The sequence below is a fragment of the Elephantulus edwardii genome, unplaced genomic scaffold, assembly GCF_000299155.1.
Source record: "Elephantulus edwardii isolate Elephantulus edwardi_28Jun2011 unplaced genomic scaffold, EleEdw1.0 scaffold00045, whole genome shotgun sequence".
Classification (NCBI taxonomy): domain Eukaryota; kingdom Metazoa; phylum Chordata; class Mammalia; order Macroscelidea; family Macroscelididae; genus Elephantulus; species Elephantulus edwardii.
In genome coordinates this window covers 2,693,627-2,720,904 of record NW_006399795.1, presented here as the reverse complement: position 1 = coordinate 2,720,904, position 27,278 = coordinate 2,693,627, and the positions used below count along the sequence as shown (strand labels likewise).

The window sequence follows — 27,278 nt, the reverse complement described above, 5'->3', positions numbered from 1 at the left end:
AAGGATGACAGAAGAAGAATCAATGCCTTCGAATTGTGGTGCTGGAGAAAAGTCTTAAAAATATCATGGACTACCAGGAAAACAAATAGGCCTGTTTTGGACAGAATGAAACCAAGTTTCTCTTTAGGGGAAGGAATTCTGAAGCTCTGTCTTACATACTTTGGACACATGGCCAGGAGAGATCAATCCTTGGACAAGGATACCATGTTCAGAAGGGTGGAGGGACAGTGTAGGAGTGGAAGACCCCGGATTAGATGAATTGATACAGTAACTGGGGCCATGGGGGTTGGTGTGTTGGAATTAGTGGGACTGGCTCAGGACAGGGCAGGATTCAGAGCTGCTGTACATAGAGTCCTTATGGGTTGCAGGCATCTTGACGGCACATAACAACAGCAGTAGTGTTGAATTCCAGTTACTCCACGTTCTGACTGACACTCAGTATCTTATCTTTGGAATTGTAGCATGGTTTTAGTTTGCATTTCTGTGATGACTCATACTATATATATACTCACTACCTATTTTCATATAATCTTTTGTGAAGCGCCTCCCCCCCCCTTTTTTATCATTTACTGAGTTGTAAGATTTGTGTATATAATCTGGATTCAAATCCTTTACCAGGTATTTGTATTTCTTGCCGTCCTGTAGCTTGTATTGTCTGTTTATTTGCATTGCCTTTTGAAAAACAAAAGGTCTTATTTACTTATTTTGGAAATTTTATTTTATTGTCGTTGAGAATATACACAGCAAAGCATAGTTTAGCCATTTCTACATGTGCAATTCAGTGGCATTGATGATCTTCTTCAAGTTAGACCCCATTCTCGTTCTCCTTTTCTGAATTATTCTTCCCTTGTTAATGTAAACTTATGCCCCATAAGGGTCCTACCTAATTTTTCAAGTAAGCAAAGAATTTTAATTTCTTTCTATTTTATAAAGATTTTATTTTATAATTTATTGTTTTATGTCCTATTGAAGTCATGAAAGTCACAAAGATTTTCTCCTAGAAGTTTTAGAGTTACCATTTATTTTTGGATTTATAATCTGTTCTCAGTTAAATTTTATGTGTGATGGGAGGTGAAGGTCAAGGGTAGCATTTTTCCAGATGGGCACCCAGTTGTTCTTATTGCTTATGATGAAGAGATTCTCTTACTTCCATTGAATTACTTAATTCCATTGAGTTACTTAACCCTTCATCAAACATCAATTTACCATACTTGCATGAGTCTGTTTCTAGACCCTAGAAAAATTTTATTATTATTTTTGAACAAGATTATTTACGTATCTTTCACATATAAAATTGGTGTCACTCTGGAGACTAAGGTTCGTCTGATACAGGCTATGGTCTTTGCAATCACTTGTTATGCATCAGAGAGTTGGACAATGACTAGGAAAGATATGAAGGAGAATTGATGCCTTTGAGCTGTGGTGCTGGAGAAGAGTATTGACTGTACCATGGACTGCCAAGAAAACAAACAGATTCATCCTGAAGAGGCTTAAACCAGGCTGTTCCTTGGAGGCAAGGATTCTGGGGCTTCGTTTGACATGCTTTGGACATGTTGTAAGGAGGGAGAGGTCCTTAGAGAGGGACATCATGCTTGGGAGGGTGGAGAGACGGGGCAAGAAGGGAAGACCCTCTATGAGGTGGATTGATTCAGTGACCGGGGTAATCGGCATGGGTGTGTCAGAGGCAGTGCGATTGGCACAGGATAGAGCAGGGTTTAGGGCTGTTGTACATAGGGTCGCTGTAAATCACAAGCAACTCGACGGCACATAACAACAACAGCAACAATCATAAAATTAATCTATTTCTGATGCACAACTTAGTGGTTTTTAGTAACTTCATCAACTGATGCAGCCATCAACCAGGAATCTGTTTTAGAGCTTTTCCATTTCCTCATTGAGATTCTTAGGACTGTTTACTGTTAATCCTTGTTTTCACCTCCAACTTCAGACAACCACTAATCTACTTTCTGTCGCAATAAAATGTGCATTTTATTTAAATGGAATCTTAAAATAGATGATCTTGTGTGTCTGGATTTTTTTCACATAACATAATATTTTTGAGGTTAATCTGTGACGTAGAATGACATAGAAATATTCCTTTTTATTGGTCATAGTATGCTAGTATATGGATATACCGCATTTTATTTATATATTCACCAGTGGATAGACATTTAGGCTATTTCCAGTTGAGGCTGTTATGAGTACTATGCTGCAATCCTGAAGGCACATGGTTCGAATCCACTACTCCACAGAAGGCTGGACAGTGTGATTTTCTGTCTCTAAAAACTCGTTGGAGGGTCAGCTCTGGGTTGGTTCTACCTCGAAGGACACAATAACAACAACAACAGCTGCTAAGACCGTGTGTGTAAGTCCTTTTGTGTTGTGTTGTTTTTCTGTCTAGGTACCATAGGCTGATTACAACATCGAGTTACTCTGTGCCTGCCTCTTCATCTCTGATATGCCTGGAGTTGGTCATTACCGTCACTGTGACAGTCCATCTTGAGGGACTTCTTGTTTTCTGACCCTCCACCTTCCCACATCATGTCTTTCAAGGACTGGCCCTTCCTGACAACATGCCCAAAGTATATGAGATGAAGTTTCACCATTCTTGCTTCTGAAGAGCACCCTTGCTGTCCTCCCTTTTGGCAGTTTTTGGGATATTCAGTGCTCTCCAGGACCACAATTCAAAGGCATTGGTTCTCCCGCCATTCTTACTCATTGTCCAACTTTCAGATGCATAGCAAGTAACTGAAAAGTCCTATGTAGACAGACATGTGTTTTCATTACTCTGGGATAGATATCTTTTTTTTTCCCCAAATTAAATTTTTTTTTATTATTAATTTCAATGAAATTAATAGAGGCTTTGGGTTTCCATTCATTCATTGTCGCACTTTTCTCCCCTCTCAACCCTCTTCCCCAGTACACTCCCCTCTTGGAAAAGTAAGAGAAAAATTCTTTCGTTGTTGGGGTAGATAACTTAAAGGGTCTGGATCATATAATAGTTTTATTTCATCTTAATCTTTTTTTAAAGTAAAATTTACATACAGGAAGACTCACCAGTTTTTTAAAAATTATTTTTAATTGTAATTTTTAACAAAAGTTTAACAGAAAAGTTGCTTTTTCATTCATTCACTGTTGCAAATTTTCCCCCTTACTTGCCTCAGTTCTCTTTTTCTTTTTAAGAAAATCTTCAGTGTTGTATAATTTATTCCCCCTCTACCCTCTAGTCCGCTTTGGTATGTACCTCTTATTATGGACTGTTGTCATACAAATAATGCCTAATCATATATTCATTTTAAACAGTTCTTTTCTGCATCTGTTCCAAGACAGTGTTCATTATTTATCCCCTTTTCTGAGTTTTTCTCCCAAGCCCAACTTTAGTCTTGTTTCATAACTGTGGGGTTATGCAGTATTTGTCCTTTTGTGATTGAGATATTTCACTCAGCAAGTTTTGAAGAGCAATGGTGTCTCTCTGAAGACTAGGGTGCATCTGATACAAGCCATGGTTGTTGCAATCACTCGTTGTGCATCACAGAGTTGGACAATGACTAAGAAGGTTAGAAGGAGAATTGATACCTTTGAGCTATGGTGCTGGCGAAGAGTATTAAATGTACCATGGACTGCTAGGAAAACAAACAGATTCATCCTAGATTGGGTTAAACTGGGCTGCTCCTTGGAGGCAAGTATTCTGAGGCTTCGTCTGACATACTTTGGACATGTTGTAAGAAGGGAGAGGTCCTTAGAGAGGGACATCATGCTTGGGAGGATGGAGGAATGGCGCAAGAAGGGAAGACCCTCTGAGGTGGATTGATTCAGTGACTGGGGTAATCGGCATGGGTGTGTCAGAGGCAGTGCGATTGGCACAGGATAGAGCAGGGTTTAGGGCTGTTGTACATAGGGTCGCTATGAGTCGCAAGCGACTCAATGGCACATAACTACAACAAGAACAACATAATGTCCTCCAGGATTACTCATGTTGTATAATGTTTTACAGGTCCCTTGTTTCAGTGCTACATGGTATTCTGTGTGAATATACCATAGTTTTTCTACCCATTCATTTGCTTGGGTTGCTTCCATCTCTTTGTTATTGTAAAAAAGGTAGCAATAAACATGGATATGCCTATATTTGTTTGGGTGGCAGCTCTGATTTCTTTAAGGTATATTCTTCGTAATGAAATTGTTGGGTCAACTGATATCTTTATTTCCAACATTTTGAGAAAGCATCATACCACTTTCCATAGTCGTTGCACCATTTTACACTCCCACCAGCGGTGAATAAGGGTTCCAATCTTTCCATAACCTCACTAATATTTATTGTTTACTGTTTTGTTGAACTTTGCTATTGTTACTGGGGTGAGATGATATTTCATAGTTACTTTGATTTCCATCTCTCTGAGAGCTAGGGATTTTGAACATTTCTTCAGATATTTGTTTGCTATCTGAATGTCTTCTTTGGTGAAGTGTCTTCATATCCTGTGCCCTACTTGCAATTGGGTGGTTTACCTTATTCTTTTTTTATATATATAAATTTTTTTCTTTTATACTGGTTTACTTATAAAGTTCATATGTATTGTTTTTCACACCAGATTGTTCCCATTTCCATTTCCCACCTTTCCCTCCACTCATCAAATTGTGCAACCCTATGATTAACCCCCTCCACCCCGCCCATCCTCATCCCTCTGCTCTCACTCTCGCCCCCTTGGATCCTTATACTGTTTATCTTATTCTTGGTGAGGAGCAGGAGTATTCTGTAAATTTTAGGGATGAGTCTCTTATCAGTTATGTCCTTACCAAATATTTTTTCCCAGTCTGTGGGTTTCCTTTTTACCCTGTTGTAGATGTTTTTTGATGTGCATAGGGATTTGATTCTTAAAATACATCCATTTTAAGTGTCCAATTTGATGCATTGTAACAAATATATGTATGCATGCATGCATGAACTCATGAACTCGTGGACACAAATTTACATTGTTGCCAGCACTGCAGTTACAATATAGAAAATTTCTGTCTCTAAGAACTTTCTGTGTCATTCTCTCCCTCTATGTTTTTGCCCCCTTGAAACCTCCATACTACTTGCTGTGACTCTTGATCTGCCGTTTAAAAAAATCTCATACAAATAGAATCATGTAGCAGAGGTCTTTTGTGGCTGGGTTGTTCCCCCGCCCCCCGCCAGTATTAGCATAATACTTTTGAGAGTCATCCATGTTGTATATATCAAGAATACTTACTTAGTCATAAAGATAAGTTCTTCTACATCATACAACATGGATGAGCCTTGAAGATATGCTGAGTGAAGCAAGTCAGTCATAAAAGAACAAATATGGTAGGACCCCAGTTATATGAAATATGGAGTATATACAAATGCATGTTGTTTAGTGCCATCCCATTGACTACAGTTTATAGCGACTTTGTGAATAATAGAACTTTGCCCATTCCTGCACTATCCTTACCATCTCATCCTGTTCAGGCCCTTTGAAGTAGTCACCTTTGTCAGTCCATCTCATTGAGAGTCTTCCTCTATTTTGCTGACAGTTTACCTCCCACAGTATGAGCTCTGTCTCCCAATGACTGACTCCTCCTAAAAAATGCCCCAAATAAGGGAGAAGTTTCACCATCCTTTCTGCTAAGGAATGCTCTGGTTGAATTTCCATTAAGATAGATTTGTTTGTTCTTTTGGCAGTTCATGGTGTATTCATCATAATTCAAAAGCATTGTCAGTTGTTCTTTGGTATTCTTTATTCAGTGTCTAATTTGATGCATAGGAAGCAATTGCAGGCCTGAGTCAAGTACAATTTAATTTTTAGACTGACATCTTTACTCTTTATCACTTTGGAGAGAACAGCAAATTTCCTCAATGCAACACATCTTTTGATTTCTTGACTGCTGCTACCAGGAGTGTTAATTATGGAACCAAGTAAAAAGAAATCGTTGACAACAGCAGTCTTTTCTCCATCTGTCAGAAACTTGCCTGTTGGTCCAGTGGTGATGATTTTGGGGGTTTTGTCATTGAGATGTAACCCATATTTGAGATTATAGTCTGATCTGTAGTAAGTGCTTCAAGTCTTCATCACTTTCTGCAAGCAAGATTGTGTCATCTGCCTAACAAAGACTGTTGAGTCCTCCTCCTGACACCACATTCTTCTTCGCAGAATCTACCTTCATGCATGATATACTCAACACACAGATTGAATAGGTATAGAGAAAGCATTTAACCCCAATGCATACCACTTGTGGTATTTACTCTCTGAAATTTGGCAAATGTATATAGAGAAGTGCATTTATCAGTGGTTATCCAGGGCAAGAGGGAAGAAAAAAGAAGGAGTCATCATGTAAGAAATTTGGATTTCTTTATGGTGATGAAAAATTTGGCAGTGAATACTAGTGATGGTTGTACAACTTAGTCACCATATTTTTGTGCAAATAAAGCCTGCATTTTGTGGATTTTGGAAAATCACACAATCCCTCATGCATTGGTCTCCTTTACATGCTAAGCACATTATGTACATGTGTTTGTTGTTTTCATAATGCATTATACAGTAGTGTAACTATTTCACTGAATTGTGTCTATAAAAATATTAAATTGACAAATATTGTGTGTATTTTAAACCTCGAGTTGCTATAAACAAGGATGCTTTAGACAGAATATTAAATGATCCCGGAAGTATTAAAAGAAGATGGAAAGAATATACTGAGTCACTGTATCAAAAGGAACTGGCAGACACAGAAGAATTTAATGAAATCACATATGAGCAAGAGCCTATGGTGATGAAGGAAGAAGTTCAAGCTGCTTTGAAGGAAATAGCAAAAAATAAGGCCCCAGGAATAGATGGTATACCAATTGACATATTTCAGCTAACAGATGCTGCCCTGGATGTGCTCACCAAGTTGTGCCAAGAAATCTGGAGAACAACCACTTGGCCAACTGACTGGAAGAGATCTGTATTTGTTCCCATTGCAAAGTAGGGTGACCCAACAGAGTGTGGAAACTATGTAACAATCTCATTGATTTCACATACAAGCAAGATTCTACTGAATATTATCCAAAAAACCACTGGAACAACACATCAACAGAGAACTACCAGAAGTCCAGGCTGGGTTTAGAAGGGGTCGTGGTACTAGGGATATTGTAGCTGATGTTAGATGGATCTTAGCTGAAAGCAGGGAATACCAGAAGAAATGTCTACCTGTGTTTCACTGATTATGCCAAGGTGTTTGACTGTGTGGATCATAACAAACTGTGGCTGACTAAGAAGAATGGACTCCCAGAACACTTGATTGTTCTAATGCGAAACCTATACTTGGACCAAGAGGCAGTCATCAGAACAGAGCAAGAAAACACTGCATGGTTCAAAATTGGGAAAGGCGTATGCCAGGGATGTGTCCTATCTTCATTCCTTTTCAACCTGTATGCAGAATAGATTATCCGAGAGGCTGGGCTCTATGAGAAGTGTGGCGTCAGGATTGGTGGAAGATCTATTAACAATCTGTGTTATGCAGATGACACAACCCTGCTTGCTGAAACTGAGGAGGACCTGAAATGCTTGCTGCAGAGGGTCAAGGACTACAGCCTTCAGTATGGAATGAAGCTCAATGTCAAGAAGACAAAGATTCTCACCGCTGGGCCAATTGGCAGCATCGGATGGATGGTGAAGAGATTGAGATTGTTAACAACTTTAGTCTGCTTGGCTCCACGGTCAGCACTCTTGGCACCAGCAGCCAGGAAATCAAAAAACGTATTGCGATGGGAAATTCTGCTGTTAGGGACCTCTCCAGGGTACTGAAGAGCAATGATGTCATTCTGGAGACTAAGGTGCATCTGGTACAGGCCATGGTCATTGCAATCACTTGTTGTGCATCACAGAGTTGGACAATGACTAAGGAGGATAGAAGGAGAATTGATGCCTTTGAACTGTGGTGCTGGAGAAGAGAATTGCATGTATCCTGGACTGCCATGAAAACAAACAGATTCAGCCTGGAGAGGGTTAAACCAGGCTGCTCCTTGGAGGCAAGGATTTTGAGGCTTCATCTGACATACTTTGGACATGTTGTAAGGCGGGAGAGGTCCTTAGAGAGGGACATCATGCTTGGGAGGGTGGAGGGATAGCGCAGAAGGGGAAGACCCTCTATGAGGTGGATTGATTCAGTGACCGGGGTAATCGGGATGGGCATGTCAGAGGCAGTGAGATTGGCACAGGATAGAGCAGGGTTAGGTCGCTATGAGTCGCAAGCGACTCAACAGCACATAACAACAACATACATATTTTTTCCCAACAAAGAAATGAAAATTTTCTATGCAAAACATTTATCCCTTTTTATTGCTTAGTAATATTCCAAATATTGACAATTTAAAAAATGTTTGAATAATAATTTTGGACCTTCTAATCTACTGTATGTACCGTCTCTGTCTGTCTTTCCAGTCTCCTCCTCCCTTGCCTTCTTTATTGCTTCTTTTTTCACTCCTTTCCCACAGTCCTTCAATATGTAAAACCAGGTCTTAACTCCTGATGATACTAAAACAGGATGAGGTAGGACGTAGCCAGCTGGCTTGTTTACTAACACCATTTCCATATTGTGTACCTCTATCTCAATTTGTGTATCTTGTCACCTATTTGATGGGCATTTAGGTTATTTCCAGTCTTTGTGCTATTATGAATAAGGCTGCTGTGAACATTTGTGTACAGGTCTTTATGTGAACATCTACTTTCATTTCTCTTGATTAAAATCTAAAAGTAGAATGTCTAGGTCATAGGATAGGCACATGTTTAACTTTATAAGAAACCATTAATCAGCAGTGTGTGAGTTCTAGTTATTTCACATCCTCGACAACACTTAATATTCTCAGATCTTGAGTTTGTTCTTTCTAATGTGTGTATAGTAGAATCTCATTACATGTTTACTTTGGGATTTTCCTAATATGCATTGGCTATTCCTTTATTTTTGTGAACTATCTCTTGCTCATTTAAAAAAAAATAGTATTGAGTTGTGAGAACTCCATGTGTTCTGCTAATAAGTCCTTTAACAGAGCAACATTTGACAAGTATTTTCTCCCAACCATGGCTTACTTTTTGTTTTCTTAACTGTGACTTTAAAAAAGAAAAAATCATTCAAATGGTAAATTTTATTTTATAGTAATTTTACTTAAGTATAACAATAAAATAATAACAAATGAATAAACTTCCTGGGCTTCACAATGAAGGATTCTGAGTCAGCAAGTCTAGGCTGGGACCTTACAACCTACAATTTATTTTTAAAATATTTTCTTGTGTTTTTTTAAAAGATTACATGGCAAGATAGGTTCCCATTAAACAATTTCTGTACAGACTGCTCAGTGATAATTGGTTCCATTTTCTTCCCCAATGTGTCAGAGTTCTTACTCTCTCTTGTGTCTGTCCCTTTTTCATCAGTCTGGCTTCCTTGCCCCTACTCCCAACCAGTTATCTTCTCTTCTTTGTTTTAGGGTAAATATTGACCATTTGATCTCATATAGATTATTTTTAAAGGAGCACAGTAGTCAGAGATGATTTTTTTTTTTATGAGCTGATCTATTATTCAGCTGAGGGGTTGCTTCTGGTAGTGTTTTCCATATAGAGCTTAAAGGGCAGTGATCTTGAGTTCTTCCGGTTCCTGGTTCATTGACTCTGACTTTTTTTTTTTTTTAAGAATTTTCATTTTCTTCTCCATTTTTTTTCTTCCCTTCTGTTTGGAATCGGGAACTCTTGCCTTAGTGGGTAAGGAGATACACTGCCCACCCAAAGGCAGTCAGTTCAAATCCACCAGCTCCTCCATGAGAGAAATGTGGACAGTCTCCTCTCATGTGATTTGCAGCCTTTGATTTGTAGTGTTGGAGAACATTAGTGAATATCCCATGGACTGCCAAAAGGACAAACAAGTGTGTCTTAGAGGAAGTACAACCAAGGTGCTCCCTAGAGGCTAGGATGGTGAGGTTTCTCCTCATATACTTTGAGTATGTTGTTAGGAGGGCCAGCCCTTGGAAAGAGGTCATGCTTAGAAAGGTTGAGGGTCAGCGAAAGAGAGCAAAACCCTTGGTTGACACAGTGACTGCAGCAATGGGCTTACGTATGTCAGAGATGTGAGGGTGGCCGGGTTCAGAATGTTGTTCACAGGGTCACTTTGAGTGGTAGTTGACTCCATGGCATCTAACAACAACAATCTGGGACTAGGAAGTCCGTGAGCAGAACAATGAACGGTGATCACCAGGCATAGAAAAGCCTCCATTCATGTCCTGCAGAATAGTTTTTCTTTGAGTCTTTGTTTTCTTTCTTTTTTGTTCCAGAGAAGTAGAGATTAACAGTTGTATCTTAGATGGTCGCTTACAGGCTCTTAAAACCCCGGATGCTAGTCACCAAACTAGGATGTGGAACATAAACTTTATGAACTATATTATGTTCACCGTTCAACTGACAAGTGGTCCCACGAGTTGACAGTGTGTTTTGAAAAGCAAAATTAAAAATCTTGGTGGTATGATTTTGCCATTTTCCCCTTTTATGGTTCATGCACTTTTTTTCTTTAGACCTCTTTGCCCACCCTAAGGTTGCAACGATTTTCTCCAGTGTTTTCTCCTGAAGGCTTTATCGTTTCTGCTTTTTGGTTCAGATATAAGGTCTGGTTTGAGTTCACTTCTTATGTATGGTGTGAAGTGAGGGTCAGGGTCTACTTTTTCCCTTCTGTGTGGCTGGTTTGTCGAGTACTATTTGCTGAGAAGGTTATCCTTTCCCCACGGAATTACCTTGGCTCCTTTGTAAAAAATTAGTTGACCATATAAGCATGGTTCTATTTCTGGACTCTTCTGCATTCTTAACAGCTTAATTGGAGCTCATATTTTTAAATCTATGGATGGGCTTAGCTATGCCTCTCAGTGTCCTTCCTGCCTGTAGATGCCACTGCTGATCACATTGCAGCCCGTGAAAAGCAGAGAGGATTGTCCTTCACAGGACGTACATGAGAAGGCAAGCCTTGGCTTTCTAATGGGGACTGCTGTTGGGCCACTGTGGTACCTTTGTGCCTGACAGGCTGCCTGCTCTGAGTGGAGTTGTGGGGATTGCTGCCCCCGAGTTAGGCTGTCTTGCTGACCTCTGTGACTCGTGCTCTTCAGCTATTTGCCATCATTTTGGTGCATGTAACCTAGCAGCTATGTGCTGTAACGAGTACTGACGAGGCAGCCTGGCTTCACTCCAGCACCTCACTGTCGGACAGCCTGTCGCATCACTTCATTTTCGGGGTGGCTTGCCAGGGAAGCTGATGGGAAGGATCGAGAAGCTAGGTGCACTTCTGTGGAGAAGCTCTAACTCCCACCTGGAGGAGTGCTGGAGGCAACCACAACTAAGCTTGCCCGTTTCCTGCCACTGCCTTGGCCCTCAGGCTGCCAGGTTCCTCAAGGCTGTGATAGTTTCCCCACTGCTGTCAGCTAGCTCCTCTCCTGAGTGCATACTGTTGCAGCAGGGTGGTGCTGTGACAATTTGCAGCCCTGGATTTTGGATCAGCATCTTTATTGGACAGTAGGATATCGGTGGTGTAGATAAGGTCATGGTCATTTTGGGTGCAAGCCTGCTACCTTACATGAATGGTTGCTAGTCTCATGCCTTTGCTATTATTTGATATTTGACATCTGGTGGATGAAACTTTTCTTGGCTGATGGAGAGCTAAAGAAACAGAGTAATATTGGTGTGGTTGGTGCTCAGTGAAGAGTTAAGATAACTTGGGTTTCTCTGACCTGAACATGGTGACTGTGCCATGGATTTCCCTGAAATCTGGGCCTTAGGGCACGCCATCCTTCATGGAGTCTCTCAGAACTCAGTCTCGTTGATGGAGTCCTTGGAAGGTAAAGGAAGGTAACAAGTTTCAAAGAGCCCTATACACTCTTTTTTTGCTGTGTGCCTTCGAGTTAAAACCAACCCATAGCTGACCTACCAATAGGCTTTCAGAAGTAGTAAATCCCATGGGAAGAGTTTGCTGTCCTTCTCTGGAACAGCTGATGGATTCAAACCAAACACCTTTGGGATTGCAGTGCAGCTTCTTAACCACTAGGCCACCAGAGCTCCAGATTCCCTCATAGTGGGAAGAATTTGTCCTCTGTTGCATCATTGTGCTTCTATTACAGCATAAGGCATAACGTCAATCCCAGAAATATTTGGATGAGGGTAAGTCCACATTTGACCTCATTACTCATCACCAGTATGGCGTTGAAGTGCCGGGTTATACAGCTGCTTGGCCGATTGTGCCTTTGGGACAGTTAACTGAGCTCACAGTAAGAGAAAGACACCATTGTTTCTGGGTACTTTAGCTCTCACAAAGCCCTACCCCCTCACGCACATGCTCTGTGCTTGATAAAGTCAGCTGCCATCAAGTTGATCCTGACTTCTGGCATCCCGCTGTTTGTCAGAATAGAACTGTGCCCATAGGGTTTGCAATGGCTGATTTTTCAAAAGTAGGTCTCTCCAGGCCTCTTGTCACAAGTAGCTCAAGTAGTGATGGTGGTGGTGGTGGCTGAGTGCCATCGAGTCAGCTACAACTCATAGTGACCCTCTGAACAACAGCTCAGAGCCTTGCCATACCCTGTGCCACCCTTACAGTCTACAACATGTTCCAGCCATGGTTGCAGTCATTTTGCTAATCCACTCTGTTGAGGATCTTCCTCTTTCTCACAGGTACCTCTAGATAGACTCAAACCTTCAACTTGTGGATTAGCAACCAAGTGCTTTAACCATCTGTGCCAGCTGGGGATTCTGTTGTATTCGATCAGCAGAGAAAAATGTCTTTGGAAGCATCTTGTGCATGATGGGGAGCAGGGTCTCTGACCCCTGACTTCTTGCCTGCTTGTCCCCATCTGCAGTATGTGTAGGCTCAGGTATATTTGGCTTGCAGGTTTGAGTTCTAGGTGAAATTGTTCCCATGTTTTAAAAAAGTTTATCCCTTCTGTGTTCTTTACTTCCAGGCTAGACAAACCACAAGCGTGACTGACCCAGCCTTGTCTCTATCAGTCAGGACATTTGCAACATGATGACAAGAGGAGCTATCGTCCCTAGATCTCTGTTCCCCCCATGGGGTCTGTAGTGGACTTGGAGAAAGAGGATTGGGTGAGGGAGGGGATGCAGGCGGTTTTTTGGAGGGTAGAGTTAGGTCTGGAAGCACACTGAGTACAGGAGCCTTGCCTGTCACCCTTCCAGAGCTGAGCAGCGGATCAGAGTGCTTATCGTCTCAGTTTTTCTCCTTTTTCATTTTGCCACAAGACAGAATTGTATCACACATCTCCAAAACGAGTAAAATGGCATTTCAGCTTCTTGTCTTTATAGACTCTCTGAACTTTAGGAAAGATCATTCTGGTCCCTTTTCATTAATAATGAAAACCAGGGGGCAATAAAATGTTCTTAGCGTGAGCATGGCAGGAGCGGCAGAGCCGTGCAGGGTGAAGGGTGAGCTGCCGGAACCACAGGTGCTCCTGCAGGCTGAGGAGAGTCTGTGCGGGAACCCTGGGCCCCCGGGCCCTGGGCCTGCCAGCTTCACTACCCTCGCCAGTTCTGAGCGCTCGAGATAAGGAGGCCATGCTTCCCAGGCTGTGTAATCAGTTTGCAGGAAGGAAGAAGAATCCCACAAACTTTGGGCTCTGGTCAGATTTTGGCCTGGGTACAAGTGTTGTTTTTTTATTACTTAGTTAGAAATCAGTGGTGAGTATGATATTCTGAACACGCACCCCATTTGAAAGGGGACTCACTCTCTGAGGGTTTTGGATGCACAGATAGGGTGTTCTGGATGTGGATTCAAGCTCTCCCTGAGTCTCTAGAAAAGTGACTGCACTGCTCTGCCTTTACACTGTCCTAAAGGAGCTCACATCAGAAGTGTCAGACCCCATAGCAGAGCTGGCAGGTGAGGGGAGACAGGATAGCAGCCTGCCAGGAACTTAGACTGCCCTAGCTCCTCAGGGTGATGGTAAAAGACCCTCCTACCTCAGTGTGGGCAGACTTTCTGAGTGGCAGGTGTTTATCCACATAGATTCCTGATGGATGGAGTAGTTCGCTACAGGTTCAAATGGCAGGTTTCCTCCTACAGCCCAGCTCTTAGCAGAAGCACTGGACTGATTAGGCACCACCTTGAACAGAAGTGGGGAAGCCCTTTTAGACTTTGTCACAAAACCCGTGAAAGAATGGATTGGCCATTGTGTCTTAACATGCCACAAAACACCATAAGCAGAGGCAAAAGAAAAAGAAACCAGGAGGGATATTGGTCATTTTAGCACTGACAAAGGGCCAATTGCTTGACGATACCAAAAAAGAAAAAAAAGAAAGTTTCTCTAAATTGCTAAAGGAAATCTAGTAGAAAAAAAAAAAATAGGAACAGTTGTTCATTGAAAACACAGATAAAAAAAATGCTCACTCAGCCCTCATCCTTAAGATAAATGCACATCAGAACACAGCTCAAACACTTGTTTTTCTGTTTGAAGAACTCATTGTGTTATAGGAACAGGCCCTCGAGGGCACTATTGGGGGCTCACGAATCAGTTCACCCCAGGAGAGCAGTTTGGCAGTATTTCTCAGAATTACAAAGGCACATATAATAAAACCTACGGAAGCTAGAACCTGTGTAAGGTGTAAACCTGTCAGAAAAGGAAAACAAAATTTTTCACTAGTAGAGAGTGATAGAAAAGTGGTCAGATTACACCGTGTTGAAAGTAGAAAGCTTGGAAGATCCAGCAAAGCACAGCCCTCCTGTTGTGTTCTGGCTCTCACTGTATCATCTGACTCATCTTCGTTTACTGATGATGCTAATGGTTACTTTGTGCCTGTACATACGTGTGAGGTGACATACATACACTCATGGCAACATTGAAATGGTAAAAGGCTACAAGTGATTGAAACATCCTCTGATAGGGAATTGGTATTGTACGGTTGTACAGCTAAATAATGTATTGTACAATAAGAGACAATATCAACATTTTTTTTAAAAAATATACAGTTGTAGGAAAACCAAAGAAAAATAAATGCGTAGAAGAGAGAAGAGAATACCTATCTGTATTGGTTTATACATGCATAGAACTCTCTAGAAGGGTACTACATGAGACCATTAGCAGTGATTGGCTAGTGGTAGAGGGAGACTTCACAGGGTACTGACTTGGGCTGTTTGTTGTTTGAACTATGTAAATGTGTTATGATTCACAAAGTATAAGACAGAAAAAGATGCTGAGGACTGAAGGAGAAGTCATGTGCTGGTCACAATTTTGTGGACTGGACTCCAGAGCTGGCTCAGGTCATGGAACCTGGTATGGAATCTATGGATTGGAGGGATGTGGTGACCATGACTCTTTCGGTTCCTCACCCCATCTCCCATACCCCACCTCCCATCAGCCTCACCTCTGCCCCCCGAGATGCCCTTTCAGCAGCACCTCTGTTGTCTGTCTGGAGGGCTCTGTCACTTGAACCGCACTGGTTGCGGTGTTCATTCCACCTGTCCAAAGCCCACTGAACTTTAGGAAAAGTCTGTCTCCTGCCTCTTCCTTCATGAAACTCTGAGATATAACAGTCATGTATTGGCGACAGACCAACAGGTTTCCAAGGATCAGCTCCTCAGCCCCGCTCTCAGCTCCCTTCTCAAAGCCACGAGCTTCAGAAGCCTTCTGGACCACTTGTCCCAGACCCCTTGTTCTCAGGCACTGTGGGCTGATTCTGGTGTTTAGAAGTTAGTGAACTTTTCTCTTGGCCCTTCTTCCACCTCAAGGGTTCTGGAAACATGCCTCATGCCCCCATGAGAGGAGCAGGACACCAGGCTGGGGACCCGGCAGGGGGGGCCTCTCCAAGTGGATGTGCACAGAGGAGCAAATGCTTCCTATTTATTCAGAGAATCACTGGGGGATCCGATAAGGCTGTGGACAGGAAGATCCTTTGTAAACTGTAAAGGGGAGAGATCACCAGAAGAAACGTCTCCCCTTTGTGGAACGGAAGTTCTGTGCAGGGCTCACTGGGAACGCTCGTATGTGATGTTCTGTGCAGAGCTGGGTGCGGATCTGGAGGCTGGCTGCCCATTTCCAGCTCCTCCTTGACCATGGCGGGTTGTTTTTCTCTCCCTCCACTCCTTCTCTGACCTTTCCTTGCTTTGTCCCTCTTTCTCTCTTCCTGGACCCTCAGTGTTGCGCTAAAATAAGGCTCCCATGGTGCCCCTCCCATCTTCAGTCTCAGTCAGACCCATTGAAACTTTAGGAAGCAGGATTCAGGTTCTTCAGCCACCACTTGAGAGGCTGTCCTCCTGCCCCTGCTGGTTCCTGTCCCCTCTCTCTCCCATGGTTCTCTGTTGTGAGTACTCACTCCTGGCGGCCCTCTTGGCCGGAAGTAGCCCTCCTTTCCAGAACAGCCCGAGGCACACCTGTCCACACGTGCTTCTCCCTGCCCCATGCAAGCACCATGCCTGGGCCTGATGCCATTCCCAAAAAGGCCCCAGCCTGCTGTCCCCTGCTGTGTCATGTCACCTGTTTGGTACTAGCTCCACTGTCTGAAGTTTATGTGTTCGTTAACTTGTGTCACCTGTCCACCAGCTCAGTGTGAGAACAGAACCAAGCAGGGAGGTCTCAGGTCTCGTTCACTCCTGTAGGCCTCCTCCTGGCTTCGTGCTGCAGACACTGGCTCACAGTGGCACTTACGCATTTCTGAATAAACACCTTTATCAGGAAAGGTGACAGAGCCATTCCTATCCCCGCCCCATCTGGCTTGGCCCTGGTTCAGGCCTGTGTGTGGAGATGTGTGTCCCGTGTCTGTGAGTTCGTGTCCTCCTCACCGGATCGTTTGTTCCTTGAAGGCAGGGACTGCTCCTCTTTAGCTCCCTGTCCTGCCTGACCCCCCCCCACCCCCCCCAGGCCGGGCACTCAGTGTACTGCCGGGTACTGACTGAGGTGCACTGTAAAGATTGGTGACCGGCCATCCCTTACCTTTCTAATTGAGGTTCGCTGTGCTGCCAGCCGGAAGGAGGAGCGGATGTCAGTGACAGTTCCTCGTGTCTGAGTTGCCTGCTGTAGACTTTACTGTGGACACTGTGCTCCCACATAGTCCTCTGAGCTCTCTTCTCTCTCCCCAGGAGGGATGCCACGTGCCCCTTCTCCTGACTCTGCTTCTCTCCACACAGGCCCCGCAGGCTCCCGGTGGAGGGATTACGGTGCCTTGACCATCATCATGGCAGGAATCGCATTTGGCTTTCACCAGCTCTATAAGGTGAGTCTCCTGATCTCAGAGACCCATATGTTGGGCCCCTTCCAACCTGGCACTCGGTTCTACATTTGTTTGTGGTGGAGGCACTGCCCACAGAGTAAATGCCAGTGAGTGAGGCTGTGTGTAGGGATAGCAGATCGGGTTTAGGCCTGCTGCCCCTCAGCTGGGGAAGCTTGGCCTCGTCCACTGCACCCTCACTCCATAGCCAGTCTTCTGCTCAGGGTAACTGTGAGGACCACTAATAAGTCCCCTTTGCCAAGTGCTTAGAGTGGGAACAAACACACAGTAACCATGCAGTGGTTGAGTGTGGACACTGCAGATACCTGCCTGCATTGAATCCTGGCTTTGCCGCTTGGTAGCTGTGTCACCACAGGTGTCACTGCCCCTTTTATTGGCTGAATAGTCTCATCTCTAAAATGGGAGAGGTTGCTGTGAGGGGCAGGGTGCATGGGAAGTGTCCACAGCCAGGCCTGACCTACAAGAAGTGCTCTGTAGAGAGTGGTGGTGGTTCTACTGTAATAGTATCTGCTTTGAGAATCTCTGCATGATTAGAACAGACTCAGATTTGGAGATAGAGTTTTTACTCTTATGTTGACCCCCTAGGAATCTAAGACTTTCCCTTGATTTCTTAAGTCAATCCCCACTCTCCCAGCACATTGCTTACAAAAGACCTGTAGGCAGGAAGCAGCAAGGTATTGTACGCTGGTTGGAACAAATCTAGATGTTTTCCAGAAGATGCAGAAGCAGCTAAGGTTCCAGAGACACAGGGTAGAACAGCAGCCAGAGGTATCAGCCTCTACTGATCCTGGAAAACATTCTCCTTCCTTCCAGGTCCCCAGCTCCACCTCTTATTAGGAGATGATTTTCAGAGAACCTGAGTGAACATCCAGACTCCTTGCTGTAAATTTTGGCATGTGAGACACATTTAAAATAGTATATTCGGGGGTTCATAATTCTTGACCTTGTACAAAAAGCTAATGACAGCTATATCAGAATGTAATTTTTTCATTTTAACACCTATTCCTGGAGTTGGGAATTTTCATGTCAGAAATTCAGAAGCATGAAGTCCTGAGCCAGGGGACTTGTCCTGCTGAGTCCCTGCCTACCCTTACTGTGAATGGAAACCCTCTTCAGGTACTGAGTGCAGACAGTCACCAAGAAGAATAAGGTGCAGACTTAGAACCCTCCAACCAAGGCCACAGGAAGCCCCTCTCGTGCTCAGAGATGCCTGTTTGTCCCAGGGCTGCCCTTGGACAGTCCCTGACCTCATGGAAACAGAAAGCCACCTGCCTTTGCTATGGGTGGCAAGTGATGATTTTAAGAACTCTGATCTCCTTTTTCTCTTTAAAATAAAAAAGATGTTAAAAAGACCAGTCACCGTGGTGACAAGAGGATGTCTGGAACATCTAATAGTTTCTTTAGAATGAAAAAGGAGAGGTATCTATCTTGTTTTTAGAAAGACAAGATTAGACTGGGAGAGTGACTTTCAGACTTAGGAAATTTTCAATCTGAAATGTAAGGCTACATCTGATGAGTTTCGGCTCAGTGGTGGGTAATAACTCACACCGTGGTTGAAAAGCACTTTGCAAAATAGAAAATGCTTCTATACATATGCTAAATAATGATCTTCACTTAGGAGTCGCTCTCGAAATGAGTTCTCCCACAAACCCCTTGTGAAAGACCTACTTTTCTTTCCTCAGTATAGAAACCTTAATGGAGAAGTTGCTGTGTTTTTTCTGTCTGGGACTCAAAGGTAGTTAGAACCAGAGCTGTCCTTTAGCCTCACCTGCAGGGCCTGGCTTATACTCAAACTACCCTGCTCACACGCCCCTCAAGTGGGGAGACTCATCTCCACAGCCCGAGTTTTTTTGGTTCACAGGACATCTTGTCAGTTGCTCCCACCTGCCATCCTGTATACCCCTACCTCTACATCAGAGAACCAGTTACTAGCTATGCCTGCTACCTGCTCTCTTCCAGAATGTTCTCAGACCCTGGTCCTCTCCCGTCTGGCACCTAATATAACCCCTTGTTTGGCTGCCCTGCAGTGTCTTTTCCCCCCTCACCCTGTCCGGTTCCTCCTGTTTCTCCCTGGCCCTGTATTCCTGCTTGAGAGGAACTGGACCGTCTCTGACGTGCTCTAAGACAGTATGAGGAGCTCTTGTGTGGTGCAGGCTGTTGCGGCCCTTGGCTGCTCAATGGAAAAGTTAAAGCACTGGGCTCACTTAAGTGCCTCAGAAGAAAGACCTGTCTGCGTCTGAAAAGCCAGCCCCTGGCAGCGCTGTGGAGCACAGCTTTGCCCCAGTGGACACAGAGTCACCATGAGCCGGCCCACCCCACAGGTGGCTTCCGGAAAAGGCCCGAGTTTCCCAAATATGTTACTGATTGGCATCTAGTTTCTCTCGTAAATTTTTTTGTTTATTTCATTTTACTCATTTATTTCTGAATGGATAATTCATTCACATGATTCATATTTTAAAGATTTAAAGAAATGTGGAATTTTAAAAGCCCGCATCCATTCCTCCCTGCAGGCAACAAGGATCATCAGTTTGTGTATCTTTCCACATTGTCATCTTAAAACTTTTCAAGTAATTTTTATTTTGTTGTAGAAACATTGCAGAGTCGTTAAGAAAACTAGATAAAAGAACAAACTTCTTCATCGCAATGGACTGTCCTCTTCCTTTTTTCAAATGCGCTGGCGTACCCTTCTAGTCCAGGTCCTTAATCAAGCAGAGTTTTCGCATGGTTCTTACTGCGCTCTCTCAACTTGGTCATGTGTCTTGTTCATTTATGGTGTTTGCTTCGGGCTATAGAACCCAGGGATGAGCAAGAAAGTTGTCCAGCGGCAGTGAGAGCGTGTCGAGGAGTGGCCCCAAGTCTGGACCCATTCTTCACACTGTCCTGCTTCTTGCAGAAATACCTGCTCCCCCTCATCGTGGGCGGCAGAGAGGACAGGAAGCAGCTGGAGCGGATGGAGGCCAGCCTCGCAGAGCTGAGTGGCAGCGTGGCCCAGACAGGTAAAGATTAATGACTCCATCAAGTCACCCCTCAGAGCCGCCCGAGCAGCCCCTGCGCCACCCCTCCCTGCGCCCCTCCGTCTCCACTTTATGTGGTGACTTCATTTATCTGCTCTGAGAATCTGTTCACATTTGCAAATGAAGCCGCCGTCATTTCGGTTTAATTTGAAATTGCTTGTTTACTGTCGGCGCGGCCTCAATTAATTATGTTTTTACGGAAAGGCTCCCAACCTCAGAATATTAATAAGGGGAATAAAATGACAGCCTTTCTAAGGGCTGTAAAGTTCATTTTTAATTTCTGCTTCTATGAGGTTTTCAGGGGGGTTTTTCAGTGATTTTTTTCCCCCTTCCCTCCAAGAATCCAAAGCAGGGTCAAGAGAGTCTGTAATTACTGCGGCTCCTGTGACCCCAGCCACCTCCTCTGTTATCGACTCCACAGGGCTCGCGTTCATTACCCAGTGCCCCAGTGATGGCCCAGATTAGCTGGGACCTGTCGCACCAGAGGTGGCTTTTCTCCTTTATAAACTTGTTTACTCGTAGAGCCTTGGAATTTAAAAACCTGAGGCAGGCAGAAGAGCCACCTGTCCCAGGCAGGCACTGTGTCTCTCGGGGCCTGCCTGGGAGCCCCCTGGAATCCTCTGTGTGTCTGCTCTGCACTGAGGCCAGACCAGGTCATGTGGCACCGTGGGGCATCGGCAGCCCTGGGCTGGGCGGCAGGTGGGCAGGAAGGTAAAAAGATGGGCTCTCTAGCATTTACCACTCGCTCCTGTATGTGACAGACCTCAGGTGCGTCTCTCCCAGGACTAGAGACTGCCCACAAGTTCCACAAGGACACCACAGGTCCGCGAGCTGAGTGATACGGATGCTGTGGAAGTTGGACAAGCCAAGCAAATCATAGCCAGATGTAATTAGAGGGGAGAGGTTTTGGACGGATATACTGTTGACCATGGACAACCACACAATAGAAAGATAAAGTAGAAATACTAGAGGTTAGATACAGTGCAGGTAGATTACCCGGAGTGCAGATAAATTATATGTACAGTGGGGAGGGGGGGGGCTCGGCAGATAAATTAGATGTAGCAGCAGTCCGGGCAGCTCCTAGGTGTGTGGACCAAGAGAAGGCGAAGCCATGCGTATCCGTTTAACAGACATGCCACTGCTCTATCCCTCCCAGTGACGCAGGTACAGACCACGTTAGCCTCTGTCCAGGAGCTGCTGATCCAGCAGCAGCAGAGGGTCCAGGAGCTCGCTCATGAACTGGCCACCGCCAAGGTACGCATCTCCACCCCAGGCCCTGCAGCACCAGTGCTACCTTCGGGCCCTTGCCTTGTCCTTGCTGTCCAGCTCACAGCTCTCCCTGGCCTCTAACTTTCCCTCACATTGGGTACTCAGCAGGGCCCCTGATGGCAGTCATCATCGTCTTGAAGCATAAGGCCACAGGTAAACACAGGATGGCCTCCACCTGCACAGAGCCCACAGTCTCCAGGACTGCCAGGAGATGTTGCAGGGAGCTGGGAGGAAGTGAGGCGGTTCTGCACTGGGCCCACCAGTACACGAACAGGCCTGCCAATGGCCAGCAGCCAGTCCTGGCAGAATCTGCCCTTCAGGTTCTAGGACCAGCCACGTATGAGCTCTGTCACTGTAGACAAGTGGCTTAACCTCTCTGAGTATTAGTTTTCTCATGTGTAAAACGACGCTGTTATGGAACCCACCTCACTGTGTGTATTTTTATGTGCTTACAATGGTGCTTGCCTCAGTCAGTTTCCCAGCTGCGAGTCTCTGGCTCTGACTTCTGTGGTTGGGACAGGGCTCCTGGAGGAGCTGGTGTCTTCTGGGACCTGAGGGCAGTCCAAATAGGTGACTACAGAGACGTCCTCACTTCTCCACCCTGCTCTGCACCCCCCAGCACCCCTTGAGCCCAGCACCCCCTAGGCCCAGCACTAGCTGGTCCCAACACTTGGCTGTTCTTGCTTGGTTGTAGATTTCTTAACTGGTTGGTGTTGCTCAGACTTCCCCAGGCGTATAAGTTGAGTATCCATTCTTGCCCTGTGTGCTTTTCGAAGACCCTTCTGGAATCTTCTCTGGCCTTCCTTGGCCCCTGACCCTGTTCCTGTGGCCCATGGCCAGCAGGCAGCAGTGTCAGGTGGATGGTGGCCAGGGACCCAGGCCTCTCGAGCATCTTCCACCCTCTCTTGCACCCGTGTGGTTGATAAGGGTTGGTTTTTAGGGGACTCCCATCTTCCCAGTGCAAGACTAGACATGAGCTACTATTCATCTCTTTGATGAAATAGGAATCTTCTTTTTTTATTTTTTTTTAATGGGACTTGGGGTGTGTCCTTAGCAGGGAGGGCCTGCACACCCCTTTTCAGATACTGTTTCCCTGTCTCACATGACTGCACTTTTCCCGCATGAATGTGGCTGCAGCGGCCACCCAGCAGAGCCTGCGCCCGTGGCGCCTACACTGTAACACGGCCAGGAGGTGGTTTATGGCCCAGCCTGGCTCCTCTATTATCTTTTGGAGTGGTGGCCTGCCAATGGCCAGCAGCCATTCCGGAAATTGGAAAACTGTTTTCAGGCCCTGAGCATTAAGATGAAGACCACATGTTGCATTCTCAGGAGGGGCATGGGGCCCTGTTGGTGGCTTAGAGAGTCTCTGCCCGTGTCATGGGTCTCCCCTACCCACACCCCGCCCCTCCTGTCCTGAAGTGGAGTGTGCTGTGGTGGTGTCTAAATCCTCCATGTGTGAGGACTTTGGTTACCCTGTAAACTGGAGAATCAGAGCTGTGTTTTCTCAGCTGTAATGTAAGTTTTTATATCTGGCTTCCAAACTCCTACTGGAGCACTGTAAAAAATTAAAAAGAAGAGCTTTAAGTAATTAAAAAACCTACATAAAACTAGAGGCTTGGAGTTTTCTACAACTGTTTTTTAAAGAGACTGGCTAAAAAGCCCCAGATGTCAGATTTTATTTCTAAATCTCAGGCATCTGGCACCATATGCGTTTGGAAATCTGAGTCCTCTGTGGGCCTGTGAGTGGAGACTGCTCCCTTGTTAATGGGCTGCTGCCGCTTTCAAGGACTCCAGCGGCCAGAACAGTGGCTCCTGGATCCTCACTGTCTAGGGTCTGGAGTGCGGACCCCAGAGGTGTGGGTGAGGGTAGCAAGTGGGCGTGCTCCTCCGCCTGGGAGGATGAGCCGCCTGGCGCTTACTGGTCCAGATACCCCAGCTCGCCTCACAGCCACATCGAGGCAAGTTCTTTGTGCCCACAGATCCACAGCAGAGTGGCAGGGAGCACCCCAGGACCTCCACTCCCAGCCTATGTGTCCCTCGTTCTCTTGAAGTTGTGGCTTCATTTTTAATGCCCACCTGGAAGCGAGAACCCCATGAGAGGACTTGGTGCTCTGGAGACTACACCAGACTGACACCAGCCTGGGTGACCAGGTGACTGGGCACACACCTGGGTCCGCGCTATGACCACACGGCCTTCACAGGCAGCCTGGCCCTGGGGACTCCTGGTGGGGCACCACTGTCTGGCTGTCCCCTGTGCCATCTGATGTGATTTGCCAAAAGGAAAGTGTGATCTCTGACTCACTGGGAAATACAGGGTCCCATTCAACAGAGATAAGAGCACATCAAGGATGACCGTGGTCCCATCACTGTGGCTTCGTCTCCCTCCTGTGGGCCTTCTCCAGGGAAGGAGCCTTGTCCTTTTTTGTGGCTGAGCCCCAGAATCGTCCCGGAGGAATGACTGGACAGAGTGGGGAAGATGTGGGGCACACTGACCTCCTGAGGAGTGGGGGATGCAATCCTGGGAGAAAGCACTTCGAAGGGTGAGGCCTGACCACCTCCCTGAGGTCAGCACAGGGAGGTGGCAGGCAGGCACTCAGAGACGTTTGTCCCCCTGCTGCACCCTAGGGGTGGCTTCCACAGGAAGCCAGGGTCTGGTACCGAGCACCTCAGGCACTGTCTCTTCTCAACCCTCGAGGTTCCTTCAGAGGGTGCTGGTCACTGCTTGGAAAGAATTTGAATGGAGGTTGTGCATGGTGTTTGTTGTGCTTAAATGCCATCGAGCCGATTTTTGATGCACAAGGTGGAGTGGAGCTGTCACGTGGTGGGTCCTCGGCTGCAGTCATGAAGAGCTGGCGTCCCAGGCTCTAGTAGAGGTGCTGGCAGGTGGTGCTACTCGGGCCCAGCAGTGCTTAGCTGCTGTGCCACCAGGCCCCTCGAGATTGAAGTGGATGTAGTGGTGCTGTTCTCTTTCAGTGGCTCGTCAGTCACATGGAGGAAAGGGGGTTGTAGCATATGGAGCCCATGTATTCCCGTTTTGCCACCCAGGGAGAGAGAGTGAGTGAATGAGAGAGAGAGAGAGAGTGTGTGTGTGTGTGTGTGTGTGTGTCTGTGTGTATCTGAATGATAAAGGCTGTGGGCCACATTGGGCCACATTGGTTTTGTTTTATTACACCACCATCGTTAGGCTTTTTAAAAAATAAGTTCTTTACCTTGGAGAACAGTTTTGGGAGCATTTGTTTTCAAGAGGTCCCCATGTGAACAGGGAGGAAGGCCGGCCAGCAATAGTGTCCCTCCTATCCTGGCAGTTGGATGGGGTCCCCTGAAGTCCCCTGAGGCTGGAGGAGGCTCCACTCTGATGTATGGTGACTCTCTTGTGTTGTGACACTCAGGCCACCACGTCGACCAACTGGATCCTGGAATCCCAGAACATCAACGAACTCAAGTCGGAAATCAACTCCTTGAAGGGCCTTCTTTTAAATCGGTAAAAAGAGGAGAAAATGTGGTTTCTTGTTACACCCTGGCCTGGGGCTGGGTTATGAGGTTTGTAGTGGAGGAATCTCATTTCTCCATGGCAGTCACAGTATGATCAGCCTGTAAGTGTAGGAGTCTTTGAACTTCACTTTCCACATAGGCGCTCTGCCCATGCCAGGTGACCATCTGAGGCACCTATGAGCATCCTGACTTGCGGGGGCAAGGGCCTCAAGGCCCTCTGAGGAGAGGAGGCCAGCCGATTTTGACCCACGCTGGAGTATGAGCATCCAGAAAGGGCTCTTCTCCTTCCCACCAACTCCTCCTACTCCCTGCTGGGACTGCCTGTTCTCAGAGGACATCCCAGCAGAGGGTCTGGGGTCTTTGTGCCAGTTTGGGTCCTAGGATGCAGACACAGGCAGAACCAGCCTCTGGCCGCTGCCCCCAGACTTCCCTGCTTTTCCTGCTGTCACAGCACCTTCCCTCACCCACGCAGGGAGGTGGCTGCACAGCCCTGATGGCCGGTGACCGGCTTGTCCTGGTTCTCCTGGGTCTGCCCTGCATGTATAACTGAAGGTCTGTGTCCAGGACCGAGAGAGTTGATCATGTGACCTGAATCTCCCCCCCCCACCCGTGGCCTTGCTCAGGTGCTCATCTGCTGGGCCAGGGTTTGGTGGTCTGCACAGCTATTATGAGGACTCTCAGGCGGGGACTTCACGGGGGGCGAAGTGGGGGCCTTGGGGGCCTCTAGTTTCCCATTTCCCTTGCTGCTCCACTCCCCAAGAGAAAGACCTGAGACTGTAAGAAGGGTGTCCAAGCCACACAGAGTTGTCCTGGGGAAGCGTAGCAGTAAGGGCCTCAGAGCACCTGGACCGTGTCACAGCCAGAGGACGCTGACACTGGCTTTCTGGACACAGCTGTGGTCGTGCAGAATGCACAACCCCTTTAATCTAAGAGAGAAGGGCCATTGCCCTGTCTGGCTCTCAGCCGCTGGGCCTGGAGGCAGCAGGAGGGCTCCCGCTGTAGAGAGACACCCCACCTGAGTGATCCCAGCAGCCTGACCTCCCAGGCACCCCGGAATTGGCTTTTTTGGACAGTCTTGAGGCGGGGACACTGGCTCCTGCGGGGAGTTGACTTCCCAGGAGACGTGAGGATGGAGGTTGTTACGACACACACTGGACACTGACCTTTGTTCTGGTGCCTCTGCTCCGTGGGCAGCCCCCACCCTCTCCTAAGCCAATGCACAGGGTTGGATGCCCCGTCTCGGCTCTGTCTGCCCCCTACCTGTGTCCTTTCTTTAACAGAGTGGAGGTCGGGCACCTGGGAGGAGCAGGTGCCCTGCAGGCCTCTGGGCTCTGCCTGGCCACTCGGGGTTTCATGTCTAAGGGGAGGGGGTCCTGCCCCAGCATTGCTGCCCTAGCCAGGTGGTCCTGGGGCTGCTCTCCTGTTGGGCTCTCTGACCCCCTGAGTCTCAAAGGTAGGAGTCACCCACCTCCGCCCTCCCTCTCTCCGCCCCCCAGGAGGCAGTTCCCGCCCTCACCATCTGCACCCAAGATCCCCTCCTGGCAGATCCCGGTCAAGTCACCATCCCCCTCCAGCCCTGCAGCAGCCAACCACCACAGCAGCAGCGACATCTCACCCGTCAGCAATGAGTCCACGTCGTCGTCACCCGTGAAGGAGGGTCACAGCCCTGAGGGCGCCACCTACCACCTGCTGGGCCCCGCGGAGGAGGGCGCGGGGGTGCTGGACGTCAAGGGCCAGGTGCGGATGGAGGTGCAGGGCGAGGAGGAGAAGCGGGAGGATGAGGAGGATGAGGAGGACGACGACGTGAGCCACGTGGGCGAGGAGGACTGCTTGGGGGTGCAGCGGGAGGACCGCCGGGGCGGCGATGGGCAGATCAACGAGCAGGTGGACAAGCTGCGGCGGCCGGAGGGGGCCAGCAATGAGCACGAGCGGGACTAGGCCCTCGCTCCCGCCCCTGCCTGCTCAGGGGGACCATCAGCCAGGCCTCCACCCTGGGAGGTGCCCTGAGACCCGTAGGGCAACGCTGTCCTCGCCACGGGCACCTCTCGGAGCCCCGGCCACAGGCAGCATGAGGGCCCGGCTCGCCTGACCACTGCTCGCCTGACCACTGCGTGTGATCACATTTCTGTTCCCTCCTTTACCCTCCTCTCATCCTAATGCAAGCCCACCCCAGCCTTCCTTAGCTGGGCCCAGATCAGACCTGCCTTTGGCCTTGACCTATGCCAGACGGGAGCTCAGAAGCCTTTGCACTCAAGCCCCTGGCCCTGCCCCTCCCCCCAAA

At 46.8% G+C, this 27,278-nt stretch overlaps 1 protein-coding gene across 1 annotated transcript in view; it reads left to right on the top strand.

Annotated features, from left to right (window-relative positions):
• The window catches only part of PEX14 (peroxisomal biogenesis factor 14), a 227,786-nt gene extending 200,843 nt beyond the window's left edge, over window positions 1–26,943 (top strand). Inside the window, exons 5-9 of the mRNA XM_006885762.1 lie at window positions 17,122–17,207; window positions 20,116–20,218; window positions 21,393–21,490; window positions 24,895–24,986; window positions 26,494–26,943. Of these exons, the coding sequence (XP_006885824.1) occupies window positions 17,122–17,207; window positions 20,116–20,218; window positions 21,393–21,490; window positions 24,895–24,986; window positions 26,494–26,935 (821 nt within the window). The 3' untranslated portion in view covers window positions 26,936–26,943. The remainder of the gene's footprint in view (window positions 1–17,121; window positions 17,208–20,115; window positions 20,219–21,392; window positions 21,491–24,894; window positions 24,987–26,493) is intronic.
• The last annotated feature ends 335 nt before the right edge of the window (window positions 26,944–27,278 follow it).